The following is a 27770-nucleotide window of genomic DNA, read 5'->3' as shown; positions in this document are numbered from 1 at the left end:
AGGGCCTCTTTCTCTTCCATATGAAGTTGGTGATTTGTTTCTCCATCTCGTTAAAAAACATCGTTGGAATTTGGATCGGAATGGAATTTAATCTATAGATCGCTTTTGGTCGAATAGGCATTTTTATAATGTTAAGTCTTCTATCCATGAGCAAGGTATGTTTTTCCATTTATGTAGGTCTCTTTTGGTTTCTTGCAGAAGTGTATTATAGTTTTCTTTGCATAAGTCTTCTACATCTCTGGTAAGATTTATTCCTAAGTATTTTATTTTCTTGGGGGCTACTGTAAATGGCATTGATGTGGTGGTTTCCTCTTTGATGTTCTTTTTGTTGGTGTAGAGGAATCCAACTGATTTTTGTATATTTATCTTGTATTCTGATTCTCTGCTTGACTGTTCTATTAGTTTCAGTAGTTTTTTTGAGGATTCCTTAGGATTTTCTGTGTATAAGATCATGTCATCTGCAAATAGACATACTTTACTTCTTCCATACCAATCTGGATGGCCTTTATTTCTTTGTCTAGCCTATTTGCTCTGGCTAGGACCTCCAGCACAATGTTGAATAAGAGTAGTGATAAAGGGCATCCTTGTCTGGTTCTCGATCTCAAGAGGAATGCTTTCAGAATGTCTCTCGTTTAGGATGATGTTGGCTATTGGTTTTGTATAAATGCCCTTTAATTATGTTGAGGAATTTTCCTTCTATTCCTGTTCTGCTGACAGTTTTTATCATGAATGGGTGTTGAGCTTTGTCAAATGCCATTTCAGAATCAATTGATAATATCATGTGATTCTTGTCTTGTGTTTTATTTATATGATGGATTACATTAATTGTCTATCTAAGGTTGAACCATCCCTGCATGCCTGGTATGAATCCCACTTCATGATAAATTATTTTTTTGATATGTTGTTGTATTCTATTGGCTAGAATTTTGTTGAGGATTTTTCAACTAAGTTCATGAGAAATATATGTATGTAATTTTCTTTTTTTGTGGTGTCTTTACCTGATTTTGGTATCAGGGATATGCTGGCTTTATACAATGAGTTTGGTAGCATTCCATCTTTTTCTATGCTATGAAATACCTTTAGTAGTTGTGGTGTTAGCTCTTCTCTGAAACTTTGGTAGAATTCTGCAGCGAAGCCGTTCAGGCCAGGGGTTTTTTTTGTTGGGAGTTTTTTGGTTACATTTTCAATCTCTTCTCTTGTTATGGGTCTATTTAGTTGTTCTGCTTCTGTGTTAGTTTAGGTAGGTGGTGTGTTTCGAGGAATTCATCCATTTCTTCTAGGTTTTCAAATTTGTTAGAGTATAATTTTTCATAGTAATCTGATATGATTGTTTTAATATCATTTGTCTCTGTTGTAATATCACCCATCTAATTTCTTATTTGGGTTGTTTGCTTCCTCTCCTGTTTTGCTTTTGTCAGTTTGACCAATGGGTTATCAATTTTGTTGATTTTTTTTTAAAATACCAGCTTTTTGGTCTTGTTAATTCTTTCAGTTGTTTTTCTGTTTCCTATTTCATTTAGTTCTGCTCTAATTTTTATTATTTGTTTTCTTCTGGTGCTTGAGTGTTTCCTTTGTTGCTCTGATTCTGTTTGTTCAAGGTATAGGGATAATTCTTTGATTTTGGCCCTTCTTTTTGTGTGTTTGCATTTATTGATATAAATTGACCTGTGAGCACTGCTTTCACTGTGTCCAAAAGGTTCTGATAGGAAGTGTTTTCATTCTCATTGGATTCTATGAATTTCTTTCTTCCCTCCGTAATGTCTTCTATAATCGAGTCTTTTTTGAGCAGGGTATTGTTCAGTTTCCAAGTGTTTGATTTCTTTTCCATGCTTTTTCTGTAATTGATTTCTACTTTTATGGCCTTATGGTCAGTGAAGATGCTTCGTAATATTTCGATGTTTTGGATTCTGCGAAGGCTCGCTTTATGACCTAATATGTGGCCTATTCTAGAGAATGTTCCATATGCACTAGAAAAGAAAGTATACTTGACTGCTGTTGGGTGGAGTGTTCTGTATATTTCTATGAGGTCATGTTGGTTGTTTGTGGCCTTTAGATCTTCCATTTCTTTACTGAACTTCTTTCTGCATGTCCTGTCCTTCACTGAAAGTGGTGTGTTGAAGTCTCCTACTGTTATTGTGGAGCTGTCTCAGTTTTCAGTGCTGATAGAGTTTGTTTTATATATCTTACAGCCGTGGCGTTGCGTGCATAAATATTTAATGTGGTTATATCTTCTTGTTATATTGTCCCTTTAATCGTCATATAGTGCCCTTCCTTATCCTTTGTGATAACTTTAAAGTCTGTTTTGTCAAAATTAATATTGCCACTCCTGCTGTTTTGATTGTTGTTTGCTTGATATATTTCTTTCCATTCTTTGAGTTTTAGTTTGTGTTTCTGAGCCTAAGGTGTGTCTCTTGTAGGCATCATATAGATGGATCATGTGTTTTTATCCATTTTGCCACTCTCTGTCTCTTTATTGGTGCATTCATTTAGTCCAGTTACATTCAGTGTAATTATGGATAGGCATGAATTTAGTGCTATCATTTTGATGTCTTTTTTTGTGTGTTGCTGTCAGTTTCCTTTTCCCACTTAATTTTATTTGCTGAGCAGATTATGTTTATATATTGTCCTTTCCTCATATTCATTGTTGTTGATTTTGTTTCTGCTGAGTCTTATTTTTTTCCCGTATCTTATTCTGATGTGTAGGATCGTTTGTCTCCTTTGTGGTTACCTGATTATTTACCCCATTTTTCTAAATTTAAACCTAACTTTTATTTCTTTCTATCACCTTGTCTTCCTCTCTGTACGGAAGATCTATGACTACATTTCTCAGTCCGTCTTTATTGTTTTAGTGTTGTCTTCTTTTACATTGTAACATCACTGTTTTCCTGTTTTGAGTGTTTTTTCATGTTGATTTATTTTTGTGGTTTCCCTGTCTGGGTTGACTTCTCATTGCTCTGCCCTGTGTTCTAGTCCTGGGTAGATACCTGATATTATTAATTTTCTAATGAAAGAACTTCCTTCAGTATTTCTTGTAGTTTCGGTTTGGTTTTTACTAATTCCCTAAACTTCTGTGTATCTGGAAACATCCTAATTTCACCTTCATATTTAAGAAACTGGAAACCCTGGTGGTGTAGTGGTTAAGTGCTACGGCTGCTAACCAAAGGGTCGGCAGTTCACATCTACCAGGCAGTCCTTGGAAGCTCTATGGGGCAGTTCTGCTCTGTCCTGTAGGGTCGCTATGAGTCGGAATTGACTCGACTGCACTGGGTTATTTAAGAAACTGTTTTGTTGAATAAATGATTCTTGGCTGGCTATTTTTTTCCTTTAGTGCATCATATAAGTCATCCCATTGCCTTCTTGCCTGCATGGTTTCTGCCGTGTAGTCCGAGCTTATTCTTACTGGCTCTCCTTTGTAGGTGACTTTTCGTTTATCTCTAGCTGCTCTTAAAATTCTCTGTACGTCTTTCATTTTAGCAAGTTTGATTATAATGTCTTGGTGACTCTTGTTTAAAATCTACCTTATGTGGAGTTCGATGAGCATCTTGGATAGATATCGTCTCATCTTTCACTGTATCGGGGAAGTTTTCTGCCAACAGATCTTCAACACTTCTGTCTGTATTTTCTGTTATCCCTCCCTGTTCTGATACTCCAATCGCTTGAAGGGTATTTCTCTTGATAGAGTCCCACATTATTCTAAAGATTTCTTCATTTTTAAGTTCTTTTATCTGATTTTTCTTCAAATATATTAGTGCCAAGTGCTTTATCTTCAAGTTCAGAAATTCTGCCTTCCAATTGCTTAATTCTGCTCCTCTGACTTTCTATTGAGTTGTCTACTTCTGTAATTTTATTGTTAATATTCTGAGTTTCTGGTTGCTGTCTGTGGATTTTTCCAGTTTATTGAAGTTTTCATTATGTTCCTAAATAATCTTTTTAATTTCTTCAGTTGCTTTATCTGTGTGTTCCTTGGCTTGTTCTGTACATTGTCTGATTTCCTTCCTGATGTTTCGAAGGGTTCTGTACATTAATCTTTTGTATTCTGCCTCTTGTAATTCCATGAATGCACTTTGATCTAGAAGATCCCTTGATTCTTTGTTTTGAGAGCTTGTTGAGGTGATCATGGTCTGTTTTTTTATGTGACTTGATATTGACTGTTGTCTCTGAGCCATTTAAAAGTTCCTGTATTAATTTATTTTGTATTTGCTTACTGTGTCATGGCTTTTTGCTTTGTTTTGTTTTGATATGCCCAAATGGGTTGCTCGAGTGAGCTAGCTTGATTATTTTTGCCTTTGGAGCTCTGACATACTGTCCCCAGATGGCTAAAGCTGTTATCAGGTATATCATTGTAGGAGTCCGTTCAGTTTTCTTGTAGGAATCCAGCTTAGGTTTCCAGGTAGCTGATATGAAGTGTGTGGTACAGGCTCTGTCCTACAGTCTTAGAGGGTGGGGGTGATTGGAACAGGTACCGGTATCTGGTTGCAGCAGGAATCACACTCTGAACAAGGCAGGGAGCTGAGAATTATCCCCCATATGTCTCTGAGGAAAACGTGTCCTTGTTCCCTAGAGCATACAGGTGGGTGGGTTCTATAGTTGGACCATGGGCATCCAATGTTTTTGGTTGTAAGGACTGGGAGATAACAGTTATCCTAGGACCCCTGTTGCGGGTGGCGGGGTGACCTGAGTGGAGCCACCAGTCCGTAGGCCCCTGATGTGGGTAGTTGAGGACTTGTTTAGTAGGCAAAGCAATGTCAAACATCAAACACCCACCTCTTCTCCGCACAGCTGAAATGGAGTTTGCCAGCAAGGGCCTCTTCTCCTGAAATAGGCCCGCGCAGGTCCATGCAGAGCTGAAGGGTACTCAAAGTCCACAGACTGTTTATGCCTAGACAGAGGCCGCTTCTGTCTTGGGTTTCTCCGGTTAGTGGAGCTGGTAAATTATCTTTTCCCCCAATTGCAAATTTATTGCTTCCCCAAGGCTAGGAGGATGGCCCTAGGCACTTAACAGGGCCTATCTTAGGCCCAGGGAAATCAGCCACTGAAGCCGCCTTGGGAGCTGGATGGGTGGTGTGGTAAAATACAGGCAAGTACTCAAGCTTTTGCCAAGAGCACCGTTCTCTGGTTCCAAAGGTGTGAGTAGGCTGTGTGGCTGGCTGCTTCTGCCTGAATAAACTACGGTTGAACGCTAGTACCAGCCCACTGGTGCCGCTCCCGGGAATGGTATCTGAGGGCTCCCCACGATTCAGGTTCGGCATCTCCTCTCCACTTCTGAACCTTCTCTTCCTCCCCACTTCTGAACCCTCTCTTCCTCCCCCTGCCTCTCAGTTTGTTTTCCAAGCTTGCCGTTGATGTTCAGGGCTCCTAGCTTGTCATAAGTATACTCGTCTCACTTGTTGTTTCAGTTCTTTGTTGTAAGAGGGCTCCCCAGAAGCATCTGTCTATTCCACCATCTTGGCTCTGCCCCCTACCTGAGCCGATATCTTGTGTTACAGTGTCCCATGTCTACCTTGGACTAACAGGGTAGTCTCCCTGACTCGTAGTGAAGCCCTGTCTGATTTAAAAAATTATGTATGTGCAGCTTCTTCAACTAAGATAAATTGGTCACTCAGGACTGCTTGACATCTTGCTAGACTGATAGATGCCTTCTTACAATGATGAATTTTTTTGAGTTTCTTTGTTCAGTGTAGTGTTTCTTGCCATTCCTTTGCTATTACCTAGGGTTCATTTGGGCTGCAGGCCCAGGCCTGCCATGCGTGTTTAAACGTAGGGGATGTTGGTTTTTTTTTTTTTTTTTAACTCTCAGGATGTGCTGTCTCTGTCTCCTTTGGAAAACTGTTAAGCACTGCCAGCTATGCCTGCGATCTGCAGTGGCAGTCCTTGTGTGTGTATTTCATTATTGGGGCAATTTTCACTGCTCTAAGTAGCCCTTTTTTTACATTTTCGTTCCGGGCCATAAATGTTACCTAGTTTGTTGATGATAAAGTTAACATTTCTGTTCTCCTTGTTTTTGGTTGTTTTCAGATACAAGACAACAGAGATCTTTTTATTCCACAGTTTGTATCAGAAATTGTGTTTTAAAGTGTTATTCCTATTAAAAGCATAGGCATACAAATGATTAATTCTGACAGTATAGAATTAAATATTTTAAACATTAACTAGATTTTACAACAATCAAAAAAGAGTTCAGAACTAGAGAAAAACAACAAAAACCATTAAATAGGCAAGTTTTAAAGGAATACCTCCAAAATATTTTTTACATTGGTGACTGCTAAAATGCATTCAAGTGCCTTGAATTTTTTTACTTAAAGCCGTTTTCTTGTCATCTGCTACTTGAGCTGAGTTAGTTACCTTCATGCAAAATTATATTTCTTAAAATTCTTGTTTTTCTTTTTTTTTTTTTTTTAGGCGTTTCATCAAACGGGTGTATGTGTCTTTACCGAATGAAGAGGTATGTATCTTTGTTGATTTTTTTTTTTTTTTAAGAAGAAACAAGAAATATCATCTTGACAATTAAATCTTCCAATCAATGGTTTAGCCACTTTGGAAAACAGTTTCGCAGTTTTTTTTTTTTTTTTAAAGGTCTTTTTTTTTATTGTTCTTTAGATGAAGATCTGCAGAACAAACTAATTCCTCTTTAAATAGTAAAAAATATGGACTGCCTCATGAATTTGTGTGTCATTGCACAGGGGCTGTGCTAATCTCTGTATCATTACAATTTTAGTATATGTGCTGCTGAAGTGAGCACTGGTAGTTTCTTAAAAAGATAAAAGTAAACTTACACAGCAGTTTCATTCCTAAGAATCTACCCAAGAGAAATGAAAACATACGTTCACAAAAAGAAAAGTATAAGAATTTTCATAACAGCATTATTAAGAATAGCTCAAAATTAGAAACAATCTAAAATGTTCATCTGTTGGTGAATGGATAAACAGATGTTGTTTTTGTTAGGTTCTGTCAGGTCAGTTTCAACTCATAGCAACCCTGTGTACAATAGAACGAAACACTGCCTGGTCTTGTGCTATCTTCACAATCATTGTTATGTTTAAGCCCACTGTTGCAGGCACTGTATTTAATGCAATACTATTTAGTAATGAAAAGGAATGAGCTACTTATACCTGCTATAACATGGATGAACCCTAAAAATATTACAATAAGTGAAAGAAGCCAGATGTAAAAGATTACATATCTTATGATTACATTTATATGAAATGTCCAAAAAGGGCAAATTATAAAGCACTGCAGTGGTTTCCTAGGACTGGGTATTGGGAGGATAATTAACTGCAAACAGGAATGAGTGAACTTTTTGGGTAATAGATATCTTTTAAAACTAGATGGTGATGGTTGCACAATTGTATAAATTTATTAAAAGTCACTGAATTACGCACTTAAAATGGGTGAATTTCATGGCATATGAATTCATATATCTATAAAACTGTTTTTTAAAAAATATTGTCAAACTTGGATTGACATCTTAACAGTAGCTACTTCCACAGTGCTTTACTTAGTTTATCTTGCTTAATTCTCTCAGGAACTTTCAAAATATGGGTATTTTTAACCCCATTAAAAAAACAAAGAAGCTGAGGCTTCAAAAGGTAGCGTGATGTGTGTAAGATCATTCAGCTAGTAAGTGAAAGTGAGGATTTGAACTTGATTCCAAAGTCCATTAACCTGTATCAACTTCAATAAATAAGTTTCATGATTGTGTAAAATCAGTATATATATATATATATATGTAAAACATTCAAATTACTATTTATCCCTATACTTGTTAGTTTAATATAAATATCAATCATTAACAGCACTAATAGCCTGGGAAGAAGAAAAAAAAAAGCTTTACTAGTGGTTAGCTGTCCTTCACTTTTCTTATAAGCTTTTTAGTTTTTAAAGCTAGTTTGTGTAATTGGTTGACGCTTTTGTTAGTAAACAAGACACATGAAACATTTAATAATATTCCTGCTTCTTACTTAGTGACAGTGGGCACGTTGAGTGGGAAACCCTAACAAGGGCAAAAACTATGTCATTTACCTTTGAATTTCCCATTAACGCCCAAAACAATTGTTCTTTTTCCAGGCCTCTTCAGCTTTGAGCTTTTTAAATGCCCATTCATGGATACTTGGTGAAAAGCAATGATGTTTTATAGAAAGATTTTTTTTTTTAGCTATATTATTAATTTTTAGGACCGATCGTTCTTTAATATTTCTTTTCAGACAAGACTACTTTTACTTAAGAATCTGTTATGTAAACAAGGAAGCCCATTGACCCAAAAAGAACTAGCACAACTCGCTAGGTGAGTATTTTGATTTGGTTTATCTTAGAACTTTTTTTTTTTTTTTTTTTTGGTAAAAAATTCTTTTTTTCTGTTTTTTTAAAGTAAGCTGAAGTACAAAGTGAGTAATTTATTAGAAAACTTCTTGTTGTCTCATCTTCTAGCTCCCTTATTTTCTTTTTTTTTTTTACCTCTTATTCTTATCTACATGGTATCTGTATTTCGATTTCTAGGTTTTTAAGATTTGAGTAAGAACCCTGAGTTCTCAGATATCTGTGAGAAAAGAACTAAATACTTGGAAAAATTAAGGTCGCTACCTGTCATTCCAAGGAAGGATTCCACTAGTAATGTTTGATCTGTGTAGTTGTTGAACATGATAACATGATGAGTAAATGCTTTTTTTCCTGTTCTATTTCTCTCTTCTCCTTTGCCTCCCTGGTTCTTAGTTTCTTTTGATAATCTCTTGGCTGTCCAGGACTCTCCACTATGGCATCCTATTCAGATGTGCCTCTTGCCAATCTTATACCCTAGACTCTTCGTTAATTCTGTCCTACATGTGAAGAATTAACTTTGTTTGGCCCTCAGTCAATCAAGGCAGTGCTCTTTGCCAAGATGAAGACTAATTATAGAGAAGTAATTGTGGTTATGTGACCAAATGTAAGCAATGAATTGTAAATGTTAACTCTGCAGGTGACATGTTTACAATTTAACAGAGCCTTCTGGAGACATTGCCAAAGGAATGGTTTTAATTATGAGAATTTGAGGCATTATAAGGAGCCAGCAGTGGACCGTTTTGGTTGTTTTTGGCAAGTGGGCTTTTCTTGCACTTAAAATCAAACTACAGCAAGCTATTTGCTTGCTAACAAAGGCATACTAGTTTTTCTTTTAATACATGGAGATTTTATATCTCAAAGATGAAAATAATTTTCTGTTTCTTCCTTCCCTTTCCTAGAATGACTGATGGATACTCAGGAAGTGATCTAACAGCTTTGGCAAAAGATGCAGCACTGGGGCCTATCCGAGGTAGGTATACAAGAGCTTGAAATATTTAACAACTGTTTATTATACTACTTTAAACATTTAAATCCCTATTGAGCAATCTTTTTTATTAGTAGTAGGAAAGCAGTCAAGCTGTATCACTAGAAAATCTGGTACAAAGTAGTCTCTACTAATCAGAAGAAAACAAACCTGTTGACCTTTGAGTTGATTCTGACTCACAGTGACCCTATAGGATAGAGTACAACGGCCCTGCAGGGTTTCCAAGGGTGTAAATCTTTATGGAAGCAGACTGGGTTCGAAGCACTGACCGTTCAGTTAGCAGCTGGGCATCTTAACCACTGTGCCACAAGGGCCCTAGTTTCTATACTAGAGGTCAGTGAACTTTTTCTTGGTCATATGTGGTTTCTGCTGCTGCTGCTTCTCCCCTCCTCCTCCCTTGCTTTTGTCTCTTTCCTTTTTCTTCATCACAACTTTTTAAAAATGTAAAAACCATTCTTAGCTTGTAGACTATACAAAATCAGGCCGTGAGCTGGTAGCCCATGACCCCTGTTCTGTGGAACAGAGTTCCACTTGCTAATAGGTAAACAGCTGAAAACTCAAAGGAGAAGGGTACTGTTTTTTAAATGAGCAGAAAATAATTATAAAGGAAAATGTTCTAATCTGTTTTCTGCTTCTCTTCATTTCAAGTATTCTAATTTGACTTGAAATTAAATATGTGCAGGGAACTTTTAGGAGAAATTTTTCCTTTTAATACTGTATGTTATCTTTCAAGGAATTGCAGGAAAATATTTCCTTCATTGCTGTGCTTTTATTGAAGTTAGTTTGTTGGTCCTGAAATACCACGATTGATTATTTTTGAGTTGCTGTTAGGTGCCGTCGAGTTGGTTCCAATTTATAGTTTGACTCTGTAGAACAGAGTAGAACTGCCCCACAGGGTTTCCAAGGAGTGGCTGGTGGATTTGAATTGCCAGCCTTTTGGTTAGCAGCTGGTTAGCAGCCAAGCTCTTAACCATTACGCTACCAGGGCTCCATTTTAGGTTAGATTAAATGATGAAATCACTTTAGATATTCTCAGCTACTTTTCCACTGTCAGCCTGAACAATGAATAGATGATAATAATTCCTGAGAAGGTATTGAGTTTTAATGTCAGGAATTGCCTAAATGCATGAAGGATAAGAATCAGAATCAGGACAAGGCTGGTTCCTATGAGGTAGTGGTCAGACATACCTCCTCTCTCCAACTTCCTCTCCATTTCTGATACCACCTGTCCATGCCACAGCATCCTCTCTTTCTTTGTTGGGTTTGATAATTCATTACAGTGGCCACACAGAACTCAAAAGAGCATGCTTATAATTAGGGGTTTATTAGAGAAGTAACAGTCTACAACTTGGAATCAGGATCAACTTGGAAGTAAGAGGAACAATTCCAGATCAGGTTCAGGAAGCACATCGGTGAGGTTTAGAAGGCTCACCCAAGGTCAAGAGCATATCCCTTCCTTCTGTGGTACAGGACAGCTTCCAACCAAGACAGCTGTCTTAGATCCTTCTCAGCCATGCTAGCAGACCTTTTGCTCGGCAGTGTAGTAGGCAGGCCCTTCTCTTGGCTATGCACGGCCCCTCTGCCTTTGGCCTCCTCACTGCTGGTATTTCTGCTGTTAACTGGCCCAGCTCACAGCCAGTGTAGCAGCTTCTTCAGTTGCTGCCCTCCTAGCAGCAATTTTCTGCTGTCACCCTTGGCTCTGCCACAGAGTCCATTCCATGTGTATCACCGCTTCACTGTTACAGTCCTTGACCTATATTACAGCTCTTTTAAGAGGTTCCCCACCTCATCTCTCTCTGATTCTTTTCTCTCCATGCCTCTGAAAACCTCTGTGGGGTTGGCTGATTATATATAGCCAACTCATTGTCAGTTTCAAGGCAGGCCATCCCAGCAGGACCACAAACCTGCCAATCCTCTCAGTGAACTGCAAGTCTCTCAGTCCTGTTGGGTGGATTTTCAGGCCACTATTTGCATAGTAAATGGACTGCTCCCTTGCAAGGCACCTAAAATAGACCAGTCACAGGATAGACTGGGGCCCAGGGACAGAGAAAAGTATCAAATCATCAAGTTGTTTACACCTTACCCAGGAAATGTCAGTCACCCCAAGAAATCCGCTAAGCAAAAGTAATAAACCCTCTGGGGTAGAAAACAACCTGGCGCTGCCCCCCGCCCCGCCCTTCTCAAAATAACTAGGGTAAAAGTAACTCCTTGGTGCTTAGAGGGAAAATCTCCCAAGCTGTTTTTCCAAAAAACCAAGACAAAGGGCCATGTAAAGAAATTCATTTCACTACAGGTATACACTAATATTACTGGCACTGATGATAAAATAGAACATGGAACATACAACCTCCAGAAAACTATAGTTTTTCCTTGCTGTCTCACTCAAGAAAGTATAGCTGAAGGCAATTGAATGAGAATGATAGTATCATAGTTTATACTGTAATTCATGTTGCACGTGTACATTATACACAGACATTGCGTTTTATTAAAAATTGCTTGCAACACATCTCCCACGGTGAAGCAAAGTAGAGTAGTGATTAATAGCTGTTGCTTTGGAGGGTAAGACAACCTTGAAAGTAGATTTTGAAACTTTGGGTAAAGCATTTTAGTCAAACCTTGTTGCCAGAGGCTAGAAATCTTGTTCAGATAGTGAACGCAGAAATAGTTGCTAATGTATAAATAGGTTTGGTTTTTTTCCAGCTATTATTTTGAAACAGAAGTTCACTGGTTTTGAAAAAAATTAATGCCTTTTGTAAAAAACAGTTTGCATTTTTTTTCATTTCACTCTTAAATTTGTAAACTCTATTATACTTAAGCAATATGCAAGGAATATTACTCTAAATATTTATAATTGTATGTGCTCTTAATATTAATGTGTATTTTTTTAATGGTTTTATTGAAATGACTTTCATGTAACGATTTATGTAATTTATATTATTTTAATGTAATGCTCTATAGTAATTTAAGCATGTACTTCCTAGGTCACTGTGCTTGGTTTTGCTCTTCAGCAAAAAAGCTTCAAAATCACGTTTTATAAAAAGTACCTGACTTTTATGTTTTACAGAACTGAAACCGGAACAGGTGAAGAATATGTCTGCCAGTGAGGTATTAGTATTTTACAATTCTCTTTTCTTAGTTTTGGTCCTCTATATTGTAAAAGTCTTTTATCTTTTGTCTAGATTTTTATTTGATTAGAAATTAGAAGCAATTAACTTTACTTCATTTAAAATACAGAAGTCTGTAAAATTATAGTCCCTTACGTTCTTTGGTAATGGACAAAAAATATTTTACATAGTCATTAAGTCATTTTTTATCAAATCACATTATGTAAATTTACTAAATATAAGAAAATTCTCGGAAACTTTAAGGATTTTATACATTATGGAAGTAACCTGTGGTTACAGGCTATGCCAGGGGTCTCTACAAAGACTCACAGAATGCAGAAAAGCTATTATACTCATGGTTATGGTTTATTATAGCAAAAAGAATGGAGATTAATCAGCAAAGGAGCATGAAGTAGAGTCCAGGAAATGCCAGGTGCAAGCCTCTAGTTTTACTCTCTTGGTTGAGTTGTATGGACAGCACTTGGTTTTCCCAGTAACACTATGCAACAACATATACAAAGTATTGCTTACCAGGGAAGCTAACCCAAGCCTTGGTATTCAGGGTTTTTACGGGAGGTCAGTCACACAGGCATGGAGCACCTGCCTGAGGTTAAACTGATAGCATGTAGCCTAAGGCCACCACCATAAATCACATTGTTAGCATAAACTACCTGCCGTGGCACAAGGCCCGGCATAAGCAAAGATACTCTTGCCAGGCAGGATATTCTAAGAGTTTAGCGGGTAACTCCTTGAAGCCAGTCAAGGGCCATACATTTCTTTGGAGTGTGCAAGGCATAAACAGCCTGGGCTGGCTGAGTTAGTCTTTTACTGTACACAGGTTAACCTCAATAATGTTTATTTTTTTCTCTTTGTAAAAGTAGCACAGTTACCATTGTAGTGTAATTTATTACAAATTCCTAATATGGAACATTCTCTTAAGAAATTTTGAAACATTTCTTTTGAAAACAATTATAAGCAAAATATGTGAGCGAACTTTTGAAGAAATCAGTCTCCAATTATGTTTGTAGCTTATCTGCCAGACATGTTTTTTACTGGCCAAGTTATAACAGCTATTGAGGAGACAGTGACTTAGTTAACATATAAAATGGGTATGTTCAAATACAAAGTGGCAATCTTATTTCTTCAGGCTTCAAAGTAAGCTTGTGGTTTTCTGATTTAAGCATCTGTGCATTTGGTTAAGCAACTGCATTACTCAGAAAGCCCTCGTGTTTCTTATAACCTCCCTCCCATTTTAATAGCTTAGGTTACCTAGAGTGTGCGTGACATGAATTAGGCTTAGGAATAGAGAATTTGATTCTCATAATTAGGTGCTTATTTATTCTTTTCTTTCTTTCCTGGTTTTTAATGACCTCTTGCTTTCTTTACGTATGATGTCCTTTAGTCTTTGAGCATTAGCGTTCAGTGCATCAAATCTTTTCTTGAGATAGTCTCTAAATTTAGGTGAGATATAGTAGAGGTTGTATTTTGGCTCTTGGGGACTCGTTTCAATTTTCTTCAACTTCAACTTGCATATGAGCAACTGGTGGTATGTTCTGCAGTCAGCCCCTGGCTTTGTTCTGACTGGTGATATTGAGCTTCTTCATTGTCTTTTTCTACAGATAAAGATTTGATTCCTGTGTATTCATCTGGTGAGGCCCATGTGTATAGTTGCTGTTTGTGTTGTTGAAAAGAGGTATTTGCAATGAAGAAGTCATTGGTCTTTTAAATTCTACCATGTGATCTCCAGCACCATTTCTGTCACCAAGACCATATTTTCCAGTGACTGAGCCTGCTTCTTTGTTTTCAAGTTTTGCATTTCCATCACCAATAATTATCAGTGCGTCTTGATTGCATGTTTGATCAATTTCAGACTGCAGGAGTTGGTAAAAATCTTTAATTTCCTCATCTTTAGCATTAATGGTTGGTGTGTGAATTTGAATAATAGTTGTATTAACTGGTCTTCCTTGTAGGCGTATGGATATTATCCTATCACTGATAGTGTTGTACTTCAGGATAGATCTTGAAATGTTCTTTTTGACAGTGAGTGCAATGCCATTCCTCTTTAATTTGTCACTCCTGGCATGGTACACCATGTGATTATCCAATTCAAAATGGCCAGTACCAGTCCATTTCAGCTCACTAACGCCTAGGATATTGATCTTTATGTGTTTCATTTCATTTTGACTGCTTCCCAGTTTTTCTGGTCTGTCTTCATACATTCCATGTTCTGATTATTAGTGGATGTTTGCAGCTGTTTCTTCTATGTTGAGTCGTGCTACCTCATCAAATGAAAACTTTACTCCATCCATTAATGTTGACTCTACTTTGAGGAGGCTGCATTTCCCGAGTCATATTTTGAGTACCTCCCAACCTGAGGGGCTCATCTTCCAGCACTATATCAGACAGTGTTCCGCTGCTATTCATAAAACTTTCATGGGCCAATCTTTTTTTCAGAAGTAGATAGCCAGGTCCTTCTTCCTAGTCTATCTTAGTCTGGAAGCTCCACTGAAACCTATCCACTGTGGTTGACTCTGCTGGTATTTGAAATGCCAGTGACAGCTTCCAGCATCACAGCAACATGCAAGCCACTGCAGTACAACAAATTAACAGACCAAAATGGATATCAGAAAAGACTCTGAAACTTGCTTTTGAGCATAAAGTGGCTAAAATGAACAGAAGAAATGATGAAGTCAAATAGCTGAACAGAAGATATCAAAGGGTGGCTCTAGAAGGCAATGTATTATAATGAAATATACAAAGACTTGGAGTTGGAAACCAAAAGGGAAGGCCACGCTAGGCATTTCTGAAGCTAAAAGAACTGAAGAAAAAAGTCAAGCCTCAAGTTGCAATATTGTACGATTCTGCAGGCAAAATATTGAACAAGCAGGAAGCATCAAAAGAAGATAAAAGGAATACACAGTCACTGTACCAAAAAGAATTGGTCAATGTTCAGCCATTTCAGGAAGTAGCATATGATTAAGAACTGATGGTATTGAAGGAAGGAAGTCCAAGCAGTATTGAAGGCATCGGTGAAAAACAAGGCTCCAGGAATTGACAGAATACCATTTGAGATGTTTCAGCAAATGGATGCAAAGCTGGAAGCACCCCCTTGTCATGCCAAGAAATTTGTAAGATAGGCACCTGGATAACTGGCTGGAAGAGATCCATATTTGTGCCCATTTCAAAGAAAGGTGATCCAACAGAACGTGGAAATTATCCAACAATATCATTAACATCATACACAACTAAAAGTTTGCTGACGATCATTCAGTAGCAGTTGCAGCAGTACATCGATGGGGAACTGCAGAAGTTCCAGTTGGATTCAGAAGTGGAATGGGGGATATCATTGCTGATGTCAGATGGACCTTGGCTAAAAGCAGAGAATATCAGAAAGATGTTTACATGTGTTTCATTGACTATACAAAATCATTCGACTGTGTGCATCATAACAAATCATGGGTAACGTTATGAAGAACGGGAATTCCAGAACACTAAATTTTGCTCATGCAGAAACTGTACATAGACCAAGAGGCGGTCGTTTGAACAGAACAAGGGGATACTACCTGGTTTAAAGTCAGGAAGGGTGTGCATCAGGGTTGTATCCTGTCACCATATTTATTTAATCTGTATGCTGAGCAAATAATCCAAAAAGCTGGACTGTATGTAGAAGAACACAGCATCAGGATTGGAGGAAGACTCATTAACAGCCTGTGATGTGCAGATGATACAATCTTGCTTGCTGAAAGTGAAGAGGACTTGAAGCTCTTACTGATGAAGATCAAAGACAAAATTGCATAATTCTGTATTCTTCAGTATGGATTACACCTCAATATAAAGAAAACAAAAGTCCTCACAACTGGACCAATAAATGCCATGATAAATGGAGAAAAGGTTGAAGTTATCAAAGATTTTATTTTACTTGGATCCACAATCAATGCCCATTGAAGGAGCATTCAGGAAATCAAAAGGACATATTGCATTGGGCAAATCCGCTGCAAAAAAAAAAGATACCTTTAAAGTGTTAAAGAGCAAAGATGTCACTTTGGGGACTAAGGTGTGCCTGATCCAAGCCATGGTATTTTAGTCACCTCATATGCATTATGAAAGGTGGGCAATGAATAAGGAAGACCAAAGAATTGACGCCTTTGAATTATGGTGTTGGTGAAGAATATTGGCTATACCGTGGACTGACAGAAGAATGAACAAATTTATCTTGGGAGAAGTACAGCCAGAGTTTCCTTAGAAGCAAAGAAGGCAAGATGTCATCTCACGTACTTTGGACATGTTATCAGGATGGACCAATCTCCTGGAGAAGGACATCATGCTTGTTAAAGTAGAGTGTCAGCAACAAAGAGGAAAATCCTCACCAAGATGGATTGACACAGGGCTGTAACAGTGGACTCAAGCTTAGCAATGATTGTGAGGATGGCGAAGGAGCTGTCAGTGTTTTGTTCTTTTGTACATGGGTTGCTATTTATCGGAACTGACTTGATGGCACCTAACAACAATTAGAACACTTTGGTGCTTAGCTGCCGTTATTTTAAAATTCATGTTTAAAGTGTAAGTTGTAGATCTCTTTTATCTGGTTTTTATCTCCAATTTTATTTTCACATTTTTCTAATTCTGTTTATGTATATATATATATGTGTACAGACATACACACACAGAGGTCCAATATAATTTTGTTTTTCCGAAGTGTCATGCATTGCTTAATGGCCACAATACATTCTGTGATATGGGCCATTGTGCGAACACTATATTATGTACAGGCTGTCCCTGGTTCGAGCACCGTATCATGTACAGGCAGTCCTTCGAATATGAAAGTCTGACTTGCGGACTGCATGTACTTAAGAACAAACTGCCATAAAGCCTATCATATTAAATTTTTGAGTTAACACATGCATTACTTTGTGACACTGCTGCTGTTGCTAGCACTGGTTTTGCTGTGTTTGGAAGCCATGATGCACTTCACAGTAAGAGTTCTCTGATTGGGATTTCTGAACTCTGTGTTAATTTTATGGGACTACAGACATATATACGGTCCGATACTGCCTGACAGGGCATTACACAGGACATAACTTCAATAAAATTTATCAACAAAATTCCTTAAATACATTATTTTTTAAATGTTCTCATACTCGTAGAATAAATCTAGTATTAATTTAGTGTGTGAGAAAGTAAGCATTCTCTTCCAACATTTTGTTTGGCAACTGAGAGCTTAACGAACGTGCCACCAGCCACTCTGTGGGAGAAATATGTGGCAGTTTGCTTCTGTAAATATTACAGCTTAGGAGTTCCTTCCTGTGTGGCATTTCTACCTGTCCTGTAGGGTTGCTATGAGTCAGAATCATCTTGATGGTCATGGGTTATTTCTCTGCACACACCATCCTCCCACCTTGGACCAGGGCAGATAAACTTGATATCTCATATATCCTGGCCTCCTAGATTTAAATGTGAAGATGGGGCCTCTGTGTTTGTCCTTTGGAAAGACCATATGGAATAATGGGAGTGGTCAAGGCAGTAATCAGGTGTAAGAGATAAAACCACCAACTGGCAAATGAATTTCAGCAAGAAGTAGTTTGCAAATTCCCAGTCTATTTAAAAGGCAAAATCCACTCAGCTCCAGGCGTGCAGGTATTCTTTATTCTGTCTCAAAGTCCAAGGTCCTGGGTTTTGCGAGGAAGATCAATTAGGAGGCCCTGATAAATGGAATTATATATCTTATAATACTTTGTGGAAGCAAATGGGTGGTTGGTTAGGAAATAGTAAAAATTCTTTGGAATCTGCCCATCATTGTTTTATGAGGAAAGAGACCTGTTTTCCACCGAAGATGGCTTTATTAGCCTTGTGTGTAAGTATATTTTTCCCATTCTGAGAGTATATATACAATTAAAATTAAAGAACATTTTTCTTCAATGAATAAAGTAAACCTAAAGATAATTTCTTTTTACTTGAAGTAAAGAAATTTTAAGTCTATATCCTTTTTTAAAGGACTATTATGGACTCGTGGCTTTAAAACAAGGTAATTCTGTTGTACTGGTTATCACTGCATAACAAATTATCCTAAAATTAACAGCTTAAAACAACACATTATTGCTGGTTGGAATGTAAAATGTTGTAACAAGTATGGATAACAGTTTGGTGGTTCCTCAAAAAGCTAAACATAGAATTACCATATGACCTAAATTTGAAAGCAAGAATGCAGTTACTTGTACACCATTGTTCGTAACCGAAGGTGGAAACTACCTAAATGCCCATCAACAGATGAATGGATAAAGTGTGGTGAATATATACAGTGGAATATTACTCAGCTGTAAAGAGAAATGAAGTCCTAATAACATGCTACAACAGAAACGAACCTTGGAAACGTTATGTTGTGGGTGAAATAAGTCAGACACAAAAAGATGAATATTTTATGATCCCACTTACGTGAAATATCTGTAATTGGCAAACATATAGAGACCAAAGTTCATTAGTGGTTAGCAGAGGTGGGAGGGAGGGATAATGGGGGAGTCATTGCTTAAGGGTCACTGAGTTTCACTTAAAGGTAGTAGAAAATTTTGGAAATGGATAGTGGTGATGGTTGCACTTGATGGTTGTAATTAATGTCACTGAATTGGACAGTTTCTGTGAGTCAGGAATCCTGGCATAATTTAGTTGGTCCTCTGCTTCAGGGTCTCTCATAGGTTATCATGTATTGAATTGTAAAATATGTGTCAACTTGGCTAGGCTGTGATTCCCAGTATTGTGTGGTTGTCTACCATTTTATGATCTGATATGGTTTTCCTATGTGTTGTAAATCCTACCTCTATGATGTTAATGAGGCAAGGTTAGAGGCAATTATGTTAATGAGGCAGGACTCAATCTACAGGATTAGGTTGTATCTTGAGTCACTGTCTTTTGAGATATAAAAGGAATAATCAAGCAATGAGGAAAGGGATGTCATACCACCAGAAAAGCCCTGGGAGTGGAGCATGTCCTTTGGACTTCAAAATATCATATATCTATATATAGGTATGGAAACCCTGGTGGCATAATGGTTAAGAGCTACGGTCGGTAACCAAAAGATCGGCAGTTTGAATCCACCAGACATACCTTGAAAACCCTATGGGGGGCAGTTATACTCTGTCCTACAGGGTCACTATGAGTTGGAATCGACCCCACAGCAATAGGTTATATATAAAACAAAAAATATATAGGTATGTATAAATTTTCATGTATCTACACACGTGCGGGGAAAGGATTGAAGTCAAGGATTTCATTTTACTTGGGTACTTAATCAACACACCTGGAAGTAGCAGTCAAGAAATCAAAAGACGCGTTGCATTGGGCAAATCTGCAAAAGACCTCTTTAAAGTTTTGAAAAGCAAAAATGTCACCTGGAAGACTAAGGTGCACCTGACCTAAGCCATGCTGTTTTTAGTTGCCTTCTATGCATGTGAAAGCTGGACGATGAATAAAGAAGACTTAAAAAGAATTGATGCCTTTGAACTGTGGTGTTAGAGAAGAATATTGAATATACCGTGGACTGCCAAAAGAATGAATAAATCTGTCTTGAAAGAAGTACAACCAGAATGCTTCCTTTGAAGCAAGAATGGCAAGACTACATCTCACATACTTTGGACATGTTGTCAGGAGGGGTCAGTCCCTGGAGAAGGACATCATGCTTGGTAAAGTAGAGGGGTTAGTGAAAAAGATCCTCAATGAGATGAATTGACACAGTGGCTGCAACAATTGGCTTAAGCATAACTATGATTGAGGTTGGCACAGAACTGAGCAATGTTTTTGTTCTGTTGTACATAGGGTCGCTATGAGTCAGAATCAACCCAGTGACGCCTAACAACAGCAACACACACACCAAATTATATACCTAAATTACAATCTCATGAAAACTTTTAAAACGTTAATTTCTGAAATAGTTTATTCAGGAATATCATGGGTAATACCCTCATTACAGTCATTACTCTTCTTCGCCTTGGACTTCAGAAGAGCCGGTGTTTGTTTTATAGTTAAATAAGAAACAGGTGGGCCTCATATGGTGCCCATGTGATACCTATATATTTTTGTTTTCTTTGGCTAATATTGTTCGGATTAGTATATAAGTTAAAAGTGTAGGTGGTTTTTTAAATTAGGTTCATGGAGTTATCAGAGGACACAAAGTAGTTAGATTGGGTTTTAGGAGACTGATAAGAAATATATAGATAAATACTGGTTTTTGAAGTTTTGTCTAAAATTCCTTTAACTTCTTCTTTTGGGGCCATGTACGCATATAATACTAGTGACCATTTTTAACACAGAATAATTTGTGCGAAACTCCATTTTGCCTTTTAGAATCCTTAGTTAAATATAGGTATTTATTAAGTTGACCTTGTTTTAATGTACATTTTAAAAGCCAGTTTGAAATATCAAGAAATAAAACCATATTAATCCAAACGCATGTTATAACAGTATAATAGTATAGCTTTTTTGGTAAGGTTTTCCTATACAGTGAACTTGCCTAATGTATAGTAATATATAAAATATATTAAAATGGTTGTCACAACTCTCTAAGAGTACTTGTATGTGTATTACTGCGTTAAACAGCAACATAATTACTTTAACTCGTTGGATTAACTCATTGTGTATATGTTCATAATTTGTATTGTCGTGTTTTTTATTTAATTTAGATGAGAAATATTCGATTATCTGATTTCACCGAATCCTTGAAAAAGATAAAGCGCAGCGTGAGCCCTCAAACCTTAGAAGCATACATACGTTGGAACAAGGATTTTGGAGATACCACCGTTTAAGGAAATACCTGTGTAAATCTGCAGAACATTTTAGTTACCAGGAAACACGTGATCTTCAATGAGCAGTTAGTTACCAGCTACAGAAATTCAGCCTAAGATTACTGGACTTTTCAGTCTTAGAATTATTTGTGCACTAAGCTTGAAGAACCAGAAAATAAGTTTAAATAAAGTATACAGTGCAAATGGAATATTTTGTTGTTTAAGGCCTTCTTGCCTTGATGGTCATGCCGGTTGGTTCTGTCTGACCAAAAGAAAAACTAATTATGTTCCTCTCTACCAATATAATTGTAAATAATAATTTGTACATTGTGTTGCAGATGAGAGTATTCCAGAGACAGTGGATAGTAAAGACACAAGAGCCTCTTGTTCATTTTTCTTCTGATGTCTTTTCTTAATGTAGTCATATTTTTCCTATTTTTCCTGTCCTGTTGTCTTAACTGTGGATGATTAGACTGCCAAACACTGGAAGTTTCGTTCTTGTTTTGTTCTTCTCCTTTTGCAAATTAATTGTGCCAAATGAAACTTTTTCCTATATGATGTAGGAAGAAGTATTTTGAAGTTTTTTCTCTTCTTCTTAAATATATGCACATTAAATAATGTATTCTTTTTAATTTGTTTTCCTATTACCTTGCTACCAAACAATTTAGAAAACAATATGATAGCAACATAGCAAATCTGGTAAAATAGAGAAGGAGAAGAGTTGAAGGCTTAAGTTGCTCTGCCATACAATATATAGACCTTCATGTGACCAGCAGTATTTTTCCTTTTATTTGTCAAAAATCTATTATAGACTGTTAACTAATTTGTGATGAAATTTATTTCCTGCTAGAATTATTCTTAATACTTAAAAGAACAAATTTAGCCATTCTAAAAGTGGTTCTGGTACAAGAGAAGGGAAATACTGGGAGTTAAGACATTTCTAATTTATTGCTTATTACTTTCTTACTATTTACAGGTATAATTAAAAGCCAGTGGAACTACCATCTTTTATTCTTAGTAATTATTAATCGCTTCAATGAAACTTTAAAAAATTACTGAATTTTTAAACATTGCATACATTTTATAGATTTCTTCCCTCACTTTATTAACTCAGAAGTTCTAGTTTGTCAGTCTGCTCTTTGTTCCCCCCAAATGTACAGTAATTCTGTTTCTTGTTTGTGTAAATATACTTGGATTTTTATTATAAAAATGTCTCTGTAGGAATAAAACACTCATATCATGGCCTTTTAAATACTGTAATAAGGCAAATGGATAATTGCCCTTAGGTTACTGGTTAAAAGTTTGTTTACAGAATTTTTCTTTGGTGCTTAAATGATGTTATGAAAATGTCATAAGAAAAAGTCATGGATGGAAAAAATTTTGTTTGTAGTAGTGAGAATTTTCATTTAGTAAAACACCTTGGATATTGCTATAATATGTTAAAATCAAGAACTTGCCCCTACTAGATAAGAATTTTATGAAGATAATTTTTGTTCATTTTACTCTTGTTCTTGTTAAAGACTTATCTAAATAGAGAAGATGTGTGGTTTTTTATGATAATGTGCTGTTTGCAGCTATAATTTAAATCATACCTGTTCTCGTTATGACTTTAGAACTTTCTAGATAATTAAAATGACAGTTAAGATAATCTTAAAAAATTTAAAGCCAGAGCTATGCGTATTTTAGATTAATATCTTTTTAAAGTCTCAAACATTAAAACCTCATTTACAAAGTATTAAAAATGGAAGGTAGACATAAGTGTACATTATGACAAGAACTGGGAAAATCCCAAATGAAGCATTTTCAATAAAGCTCATAATTTCATTTAGAAAGGGATTGACATTGGTACTTGAAAAACTGGCTTAACTATATTAAAGGACTATGTGCTTTCAGATCAACTTTTGAAAATCTCCTTTAAAAGTATCATAATTCTATCTGCAATAATTTAATGTAACTCACTATTTTTATTGAAACGTTTTTAGATGGACAGATTTCAAATGTGAAAAGTCAAATTAATATTGTCATAAGCATTGAATCAGAAAATTATGTTACTGCTTAAATATCCTTCTAGTATACACGCTAACTTTTCTTTCTTAATCAAGTTAGAAGTTGCATTTAGTGCTAGAGACTATTTTCTATGACCAAGTTTTATTTTAAGTTGTATTTCCTTGATAGAAGGGCCATGAATATAAAAATGATGGTATAGTAGGAGGTGATAGATTGGTTTGGTCTTTTTCAGTAAAGATAGAAGTTGCTAAAGTTTTGTGACTTAATATTAGACTTGGATTGTGACTCTTTAGATTTTCCATTAATCCCCAAGTCGTATTACTTCCTAAAGTATAATGGTTAAACATTAAGCATTAGTGTGCCCTTAATTTTTAATATGGCAGAGTTTTATAAACTGAATTAAAAGTTATTAATGCACTGAGTTTGAGCCAAGGGGAAAATAAAATTTTAAAAAAATCCAGATATTTGTGAGTAAGAGCTTGTTCTAAGACAGTCTGCCCATTTGAGGTAATTAGATTTCTGACTTGCAGATATGCTTTCTGCTTGGGAAGAATTGGAATAAAAGCAGATACTAGAATACTAATTTAAATAAATATGCAGCAGTCTTCGTTTATAGTGTAAAATTCCTTATATTTTGTACAAAAACCAGTTCTTTTGGTAGAATGACCCATTTACAGTTTGTTTTTGAACTCTGAATCAATGGATTTTTCTTTTAAATGCACGTCTCTATTTTAGTCTTTTGTACTTTTCTTGGAAAGAAATGAATTAAAGTGTTCAGCTGTATAATAGTTTTTTTTCCCCCTCAATGGATTGGAAATAAATTATAAACTTTATTTTGCCTTTAATATTCTTATTAAATCTTTTGAGATTTCAGAGGTTGCCATTTTGGTAATAAAGGTAGCTTTTATTAGACTAATTGTCTTGCCAGTAACAGTTCTAAACTTCGAACAAAATATAAAAATGAATTATTAGTAAACATCGGAAAGCAACCAGAAGTAGACTGAAACTGGATGAAGTCCAGTCCTTGAAAGAAGGCAAGTGTATCAGAAGAGATCCACATTAACTGATTTTTGTCCTGAGGGTAATTTACAGTTTGTGCAGTACACTTGGAAATAGAATTCAAGCAGAATGTGGCAGTCTTATTGGGCTGAAGAGACATTTGGGGTTTTGAACAGCTGGAAATTAGGAGGAAATTTTGGAAAGGAGAGAGCATCAGAAGAATAAGTCTGAAAAACCTGTTTACGCATTCCTTTAAAATCTTCGTTGACTCCAGAACTGCACAGAGTACAGTCTAATATTCAAAGTAATCCAGCAGAAAGCAGTTGTTGAAGTCTGATGAACTAAGGTTATTCATTACATGGTACACAAAGTGATGTATTATTGAGTAAGATAGATTGTGATAAACTAAGGATGCATATTGTATCTCTAGCACAGTCAGTGAAAATGAGGTATACCTAAAAAACCATTAGAGAAGAATGGATTACTAAAAATTACTTGGTTGGCTCAAATGAAATCAAGGAAGGAGGAACAAAGGAACAAAACAGGTGAGACAAATATAAAAAAACAGGATGATAGAGCTGAAACAGCAGTGTCAACAATTAAGTTGAATTGCTGTCTTCGTGAACAATTCGGGTTTTAAAAATTGTTATAGCTTTTTTATGTGTCTAAGAACTAAGTACTAAAGAAAACAACTCAAAGCTGCTGTCAAAGACACACTAATGTTACGTATAGAGTGAACTGTTTGGGACATGTAAATGTCTGTTGTTTTCTTCCATAAACAACTCACAGCAACTTATAACTGAGAAAGTAAGTACTTCCTGCTGAGCACTATAGTAGTTCTCCTGGGAGAAAGGTTTTTTAAAAGAAATGGAAGCCCTTGACATTAGAAGCACACTAAGGAAACGTTTAAAACATTTCTCTGAACATATGAGAAATAACACAATGTAATGAGATTTTCTTTTTATATATATATATTTAAAAATTTTTTGTGAAGATACAATAAAACACTCCCATTTCTATATGTACAATACAGTGAAGTTGGTTATGTTCTTCAAATTGTGCTGCCTTTTTTGATACTCTTACAAATTATTTCACCATTGTTAACACAAACTCCAAAACCCTGGTGGTGTAGTGGTTAAGTGCTACGGGCTGCTAGCCAAAAAAGGTCAGCAGTTCGAATCCACCAGGTGCTCCTTGGAAACCTTATGGGGCAGTTCTGCTAGGGTCTCTATGAATCAGAATTTACTCAACGGCAATGAGTTTTTTTATGGTAGTTCTATTTTTAATTTTTTGAGGAAGGGACATACTGTTTTACACAATGGTTGTATCATTTTGTTTTCCCGCCAGGAATGGATAAGCGTTCCAGTTTCCCCATGTCCTAACCAACGTTTGTCATTTTCCTTTTTTTTTTTAATCTTAACCCTTCTGGTGGGAGTTAGGTGGTACCTCATTGTGGTTTGGATTTGCGTCTTTCTAATGGCTAAAAATATTGAGCATTTTTCCATGTGTGTGTTGGCCATTTGAATATACTCCTTGTTGAAATGCCTGTCCATGTCCTTTGCTCATTTTTCTTACTGGGTTATTTGTCTTTTTGTTGTTAAATTGTAGAAGTTATATATATATGATACTAGACCATCATCACATATGATTCCCAAAGATTTTTTTCCCAGCTGGTAGGTTATCTTTTTACTCTTTCGTTAGCCGTAGTTAATTTTTATGAAGTTCTGATTATCTATTTTGTCTTCTCATGTATTCGTTGTTATGTTTGATAATCAGTAATTAAGAAAAAAAAGCTTCCGTAACTTTGTCCCAGCATTTCCTTCCAAGAAGTTTATGGTTTTAGGTCCTTGATCATTTTGAATTAGTTTTGTATATGGTGTGAGGTGTGGATCCTGCTTCATTTTCTGTATGTGGAAATCCAATTTTGCCAGCACCATTTGTTGATAAGATTGTTCCTTCCCTATTGAATGGTCTTAGCACTTTTGTTGAAAATCAGTTGCCCACAGATGTATGTACTTACTTCTGGGTTCTCAGTTCTATTCCATTGGTCTACGTGCCTGTCATTAAACCAGAACCAGGCTGTTTTGATTATGTGGGTGTGCTGTATGTTTTGGAGTCAGGAAGGCCTGCTACTTTGCTCTTCAAAATTGCTTTGGCTATTTGGGGCCTCTTGGCTTTCCATATGAAGTTAAGGATTGGTTTTTCCATTTCTGTTAAAATACAGCTGGAATTTTGATCAGGGTTCATTGAATATATAGATTGCTTTGGGTAGTATTGGCATCTTGACAATATTAAGTCTTCCAGTCCCAGAGCACGGAACATCTCATCTCTTTTGGTCTTCTTTAATCTCTTTCAACAGAATTTTATAATTTTCATTGTGTGTTACACACCCTTAGTTAAATTTATTCCTAAGTATTTTATTGTCTTCGATGCTATTGTAAATAGAATTTTCTTAATCTCATTTTCAGATTTCTCATTGCTAGTGTATAGAAACTCAACTGATTTTTGTTTGTCAATCTTATACCCGGAAACTTTACTAAACTCCTGTATTAGCGCTAGAAGCTTTTTGCAGATTCCTTGGGATTTTCTATATGCAGGATTATGTCATCAGTGAATAGATACAGTTTTACCTCTTTCTGATTTGGATACTTTTTATTTCTGGCCTAATTGCTCTGGGTAGGACTTCCAATGCAATATTAAATAGAAGCACTGAGAGTGGCCATTCTTGTCTTGTTCCAGGGAAGCCCTCAATCTCCCTCCATTGAGTATAATGTTGGCTGTTGGTTTTTCATAAATGCCCTTGGTCATACTGAGGAACTTCCCTTTTGTTCCTATGTTTTTGAGAGTTTTTAATCAAGAAACGGTGTTGGATTTTATCAAATGCCTTTTCTGCATTAATTGAGATCATGCGGTACTTTTCCTTTGTTCTACTAATGTGGTGTATTACATTAACTGCTTTTCTAATGTTGAACCATCCTTGCATTCCTGGAATAAATAATATTTGATCATGTATAATTATTTTAATATGCTGTTGGATTATTTTTGCTAGTATTTTTTTTGAGAATTTTGGCATCTATATTCATAAGGGATGTTGGTCTGTAGTTTTCTTGTGTCTTTATCAGGCTTTGGTGTCAGAATAATGCTGGCCTCAAAGAACGTTAGGGATTCTTTCTTCCGTTTCTACTTTTTCTAAGAGCTTGAACCCAGCTGGCATCAATTCTTCTCTAAATGTTTGGTAGAGTCCGCCAGTGAAGCTATCTGGACCAAAGCTTTTCTTTCTTGGGAGGTTTTTGATTACTGGTTCAATCTCTTCCTTTGTTATCAGTCTGTTGAGATTTTCTGCTTTCTCTTGAGTCAATATGTTTCTAGGTATTTGTCCATTTTATCTATGTGATTTTTTTTGCAGTACCCAGAGGTTTTTTTTTTTTTTTTTGTCTTGTTTTTTGTGTGTGTGTGCTTTAGGTGAAAGTTTAAAGCTCTAGTTAATTTATCAAACATTTATACACATACTGTTTTGTGACATTGGTTGCAATCCCCTCAATGTGCAAGTACTGTCCCCCTCCACCCCGGGTTCCCTGTGTCCATTTATCCAGT

General features: G+C 36.3%; 1 protein-coding gene and 1 pseudogene across 5 annotated transcripts in view; one reads left to right on the top strand and one right to left on the bottom strand.

The window, feature by feature from the left end:
* Positions 1-27534, top strand: part of SPAST (spastin) — a 110075-nt gene extending 82541 nt beyond the window's left edge. The window contains exons 13-18 of one of the 5 annotated variants that reach the window (XM_023555249.2): positions 6400-6442; positions 8202-8281; positions 9213-9283; positions 12363-12403; positions 14022-14051; positions 21069-21162. In XM_023555249.2, coding sequence (XP_023411017.1) covers positions 6400-6442; positions 8202-8281; positions 9213-9283; positions 12363-12403; positions 14022-14033 — 247 coding nt within the window. In that variant the 3' untranslated portion in view covers positions 14034-14051; positions 21069-21162. Of the gene's footprint in view, positions 1-6399; positions 6443-8201; positions 8282-9212; positions 9284-12362; positions 12404-14021; positions 14052-21068 lie in introns of those variants that run through there. The other 4 variants (XM_023555248.2, XM_010595844.3, XM_010595843.3 and 1 more) reach the window with 4 other exon arrangements.
* LOC111752263 (U6 spliceosomal RNA) lies at positions 6639-6739 on the bottom strand (annotated as a pseudogene).
* Positions 27535-27770: the final 236 nt, after the last annotated feature.

This window comes from Loxodonta africana, chromosome 26 (genome assembly GCF_030014295.1).
Source record: "Loxodonta africana isolate mLoxAfr1 chromosome 26, mLoxAfr1.hap2, whole genome shotgun sequence".
NCBI lineage: Eukaryota > Metazoa > Chordata > Mammalia > Proboscidea > Elephantidae > Loxodonta > Loxodonta africana.
The sequence above is the reverse complement of the archived record's forward strand: the minus strand, read 5'-3'. Positions and strand labels throughout refer to the sequence as shown.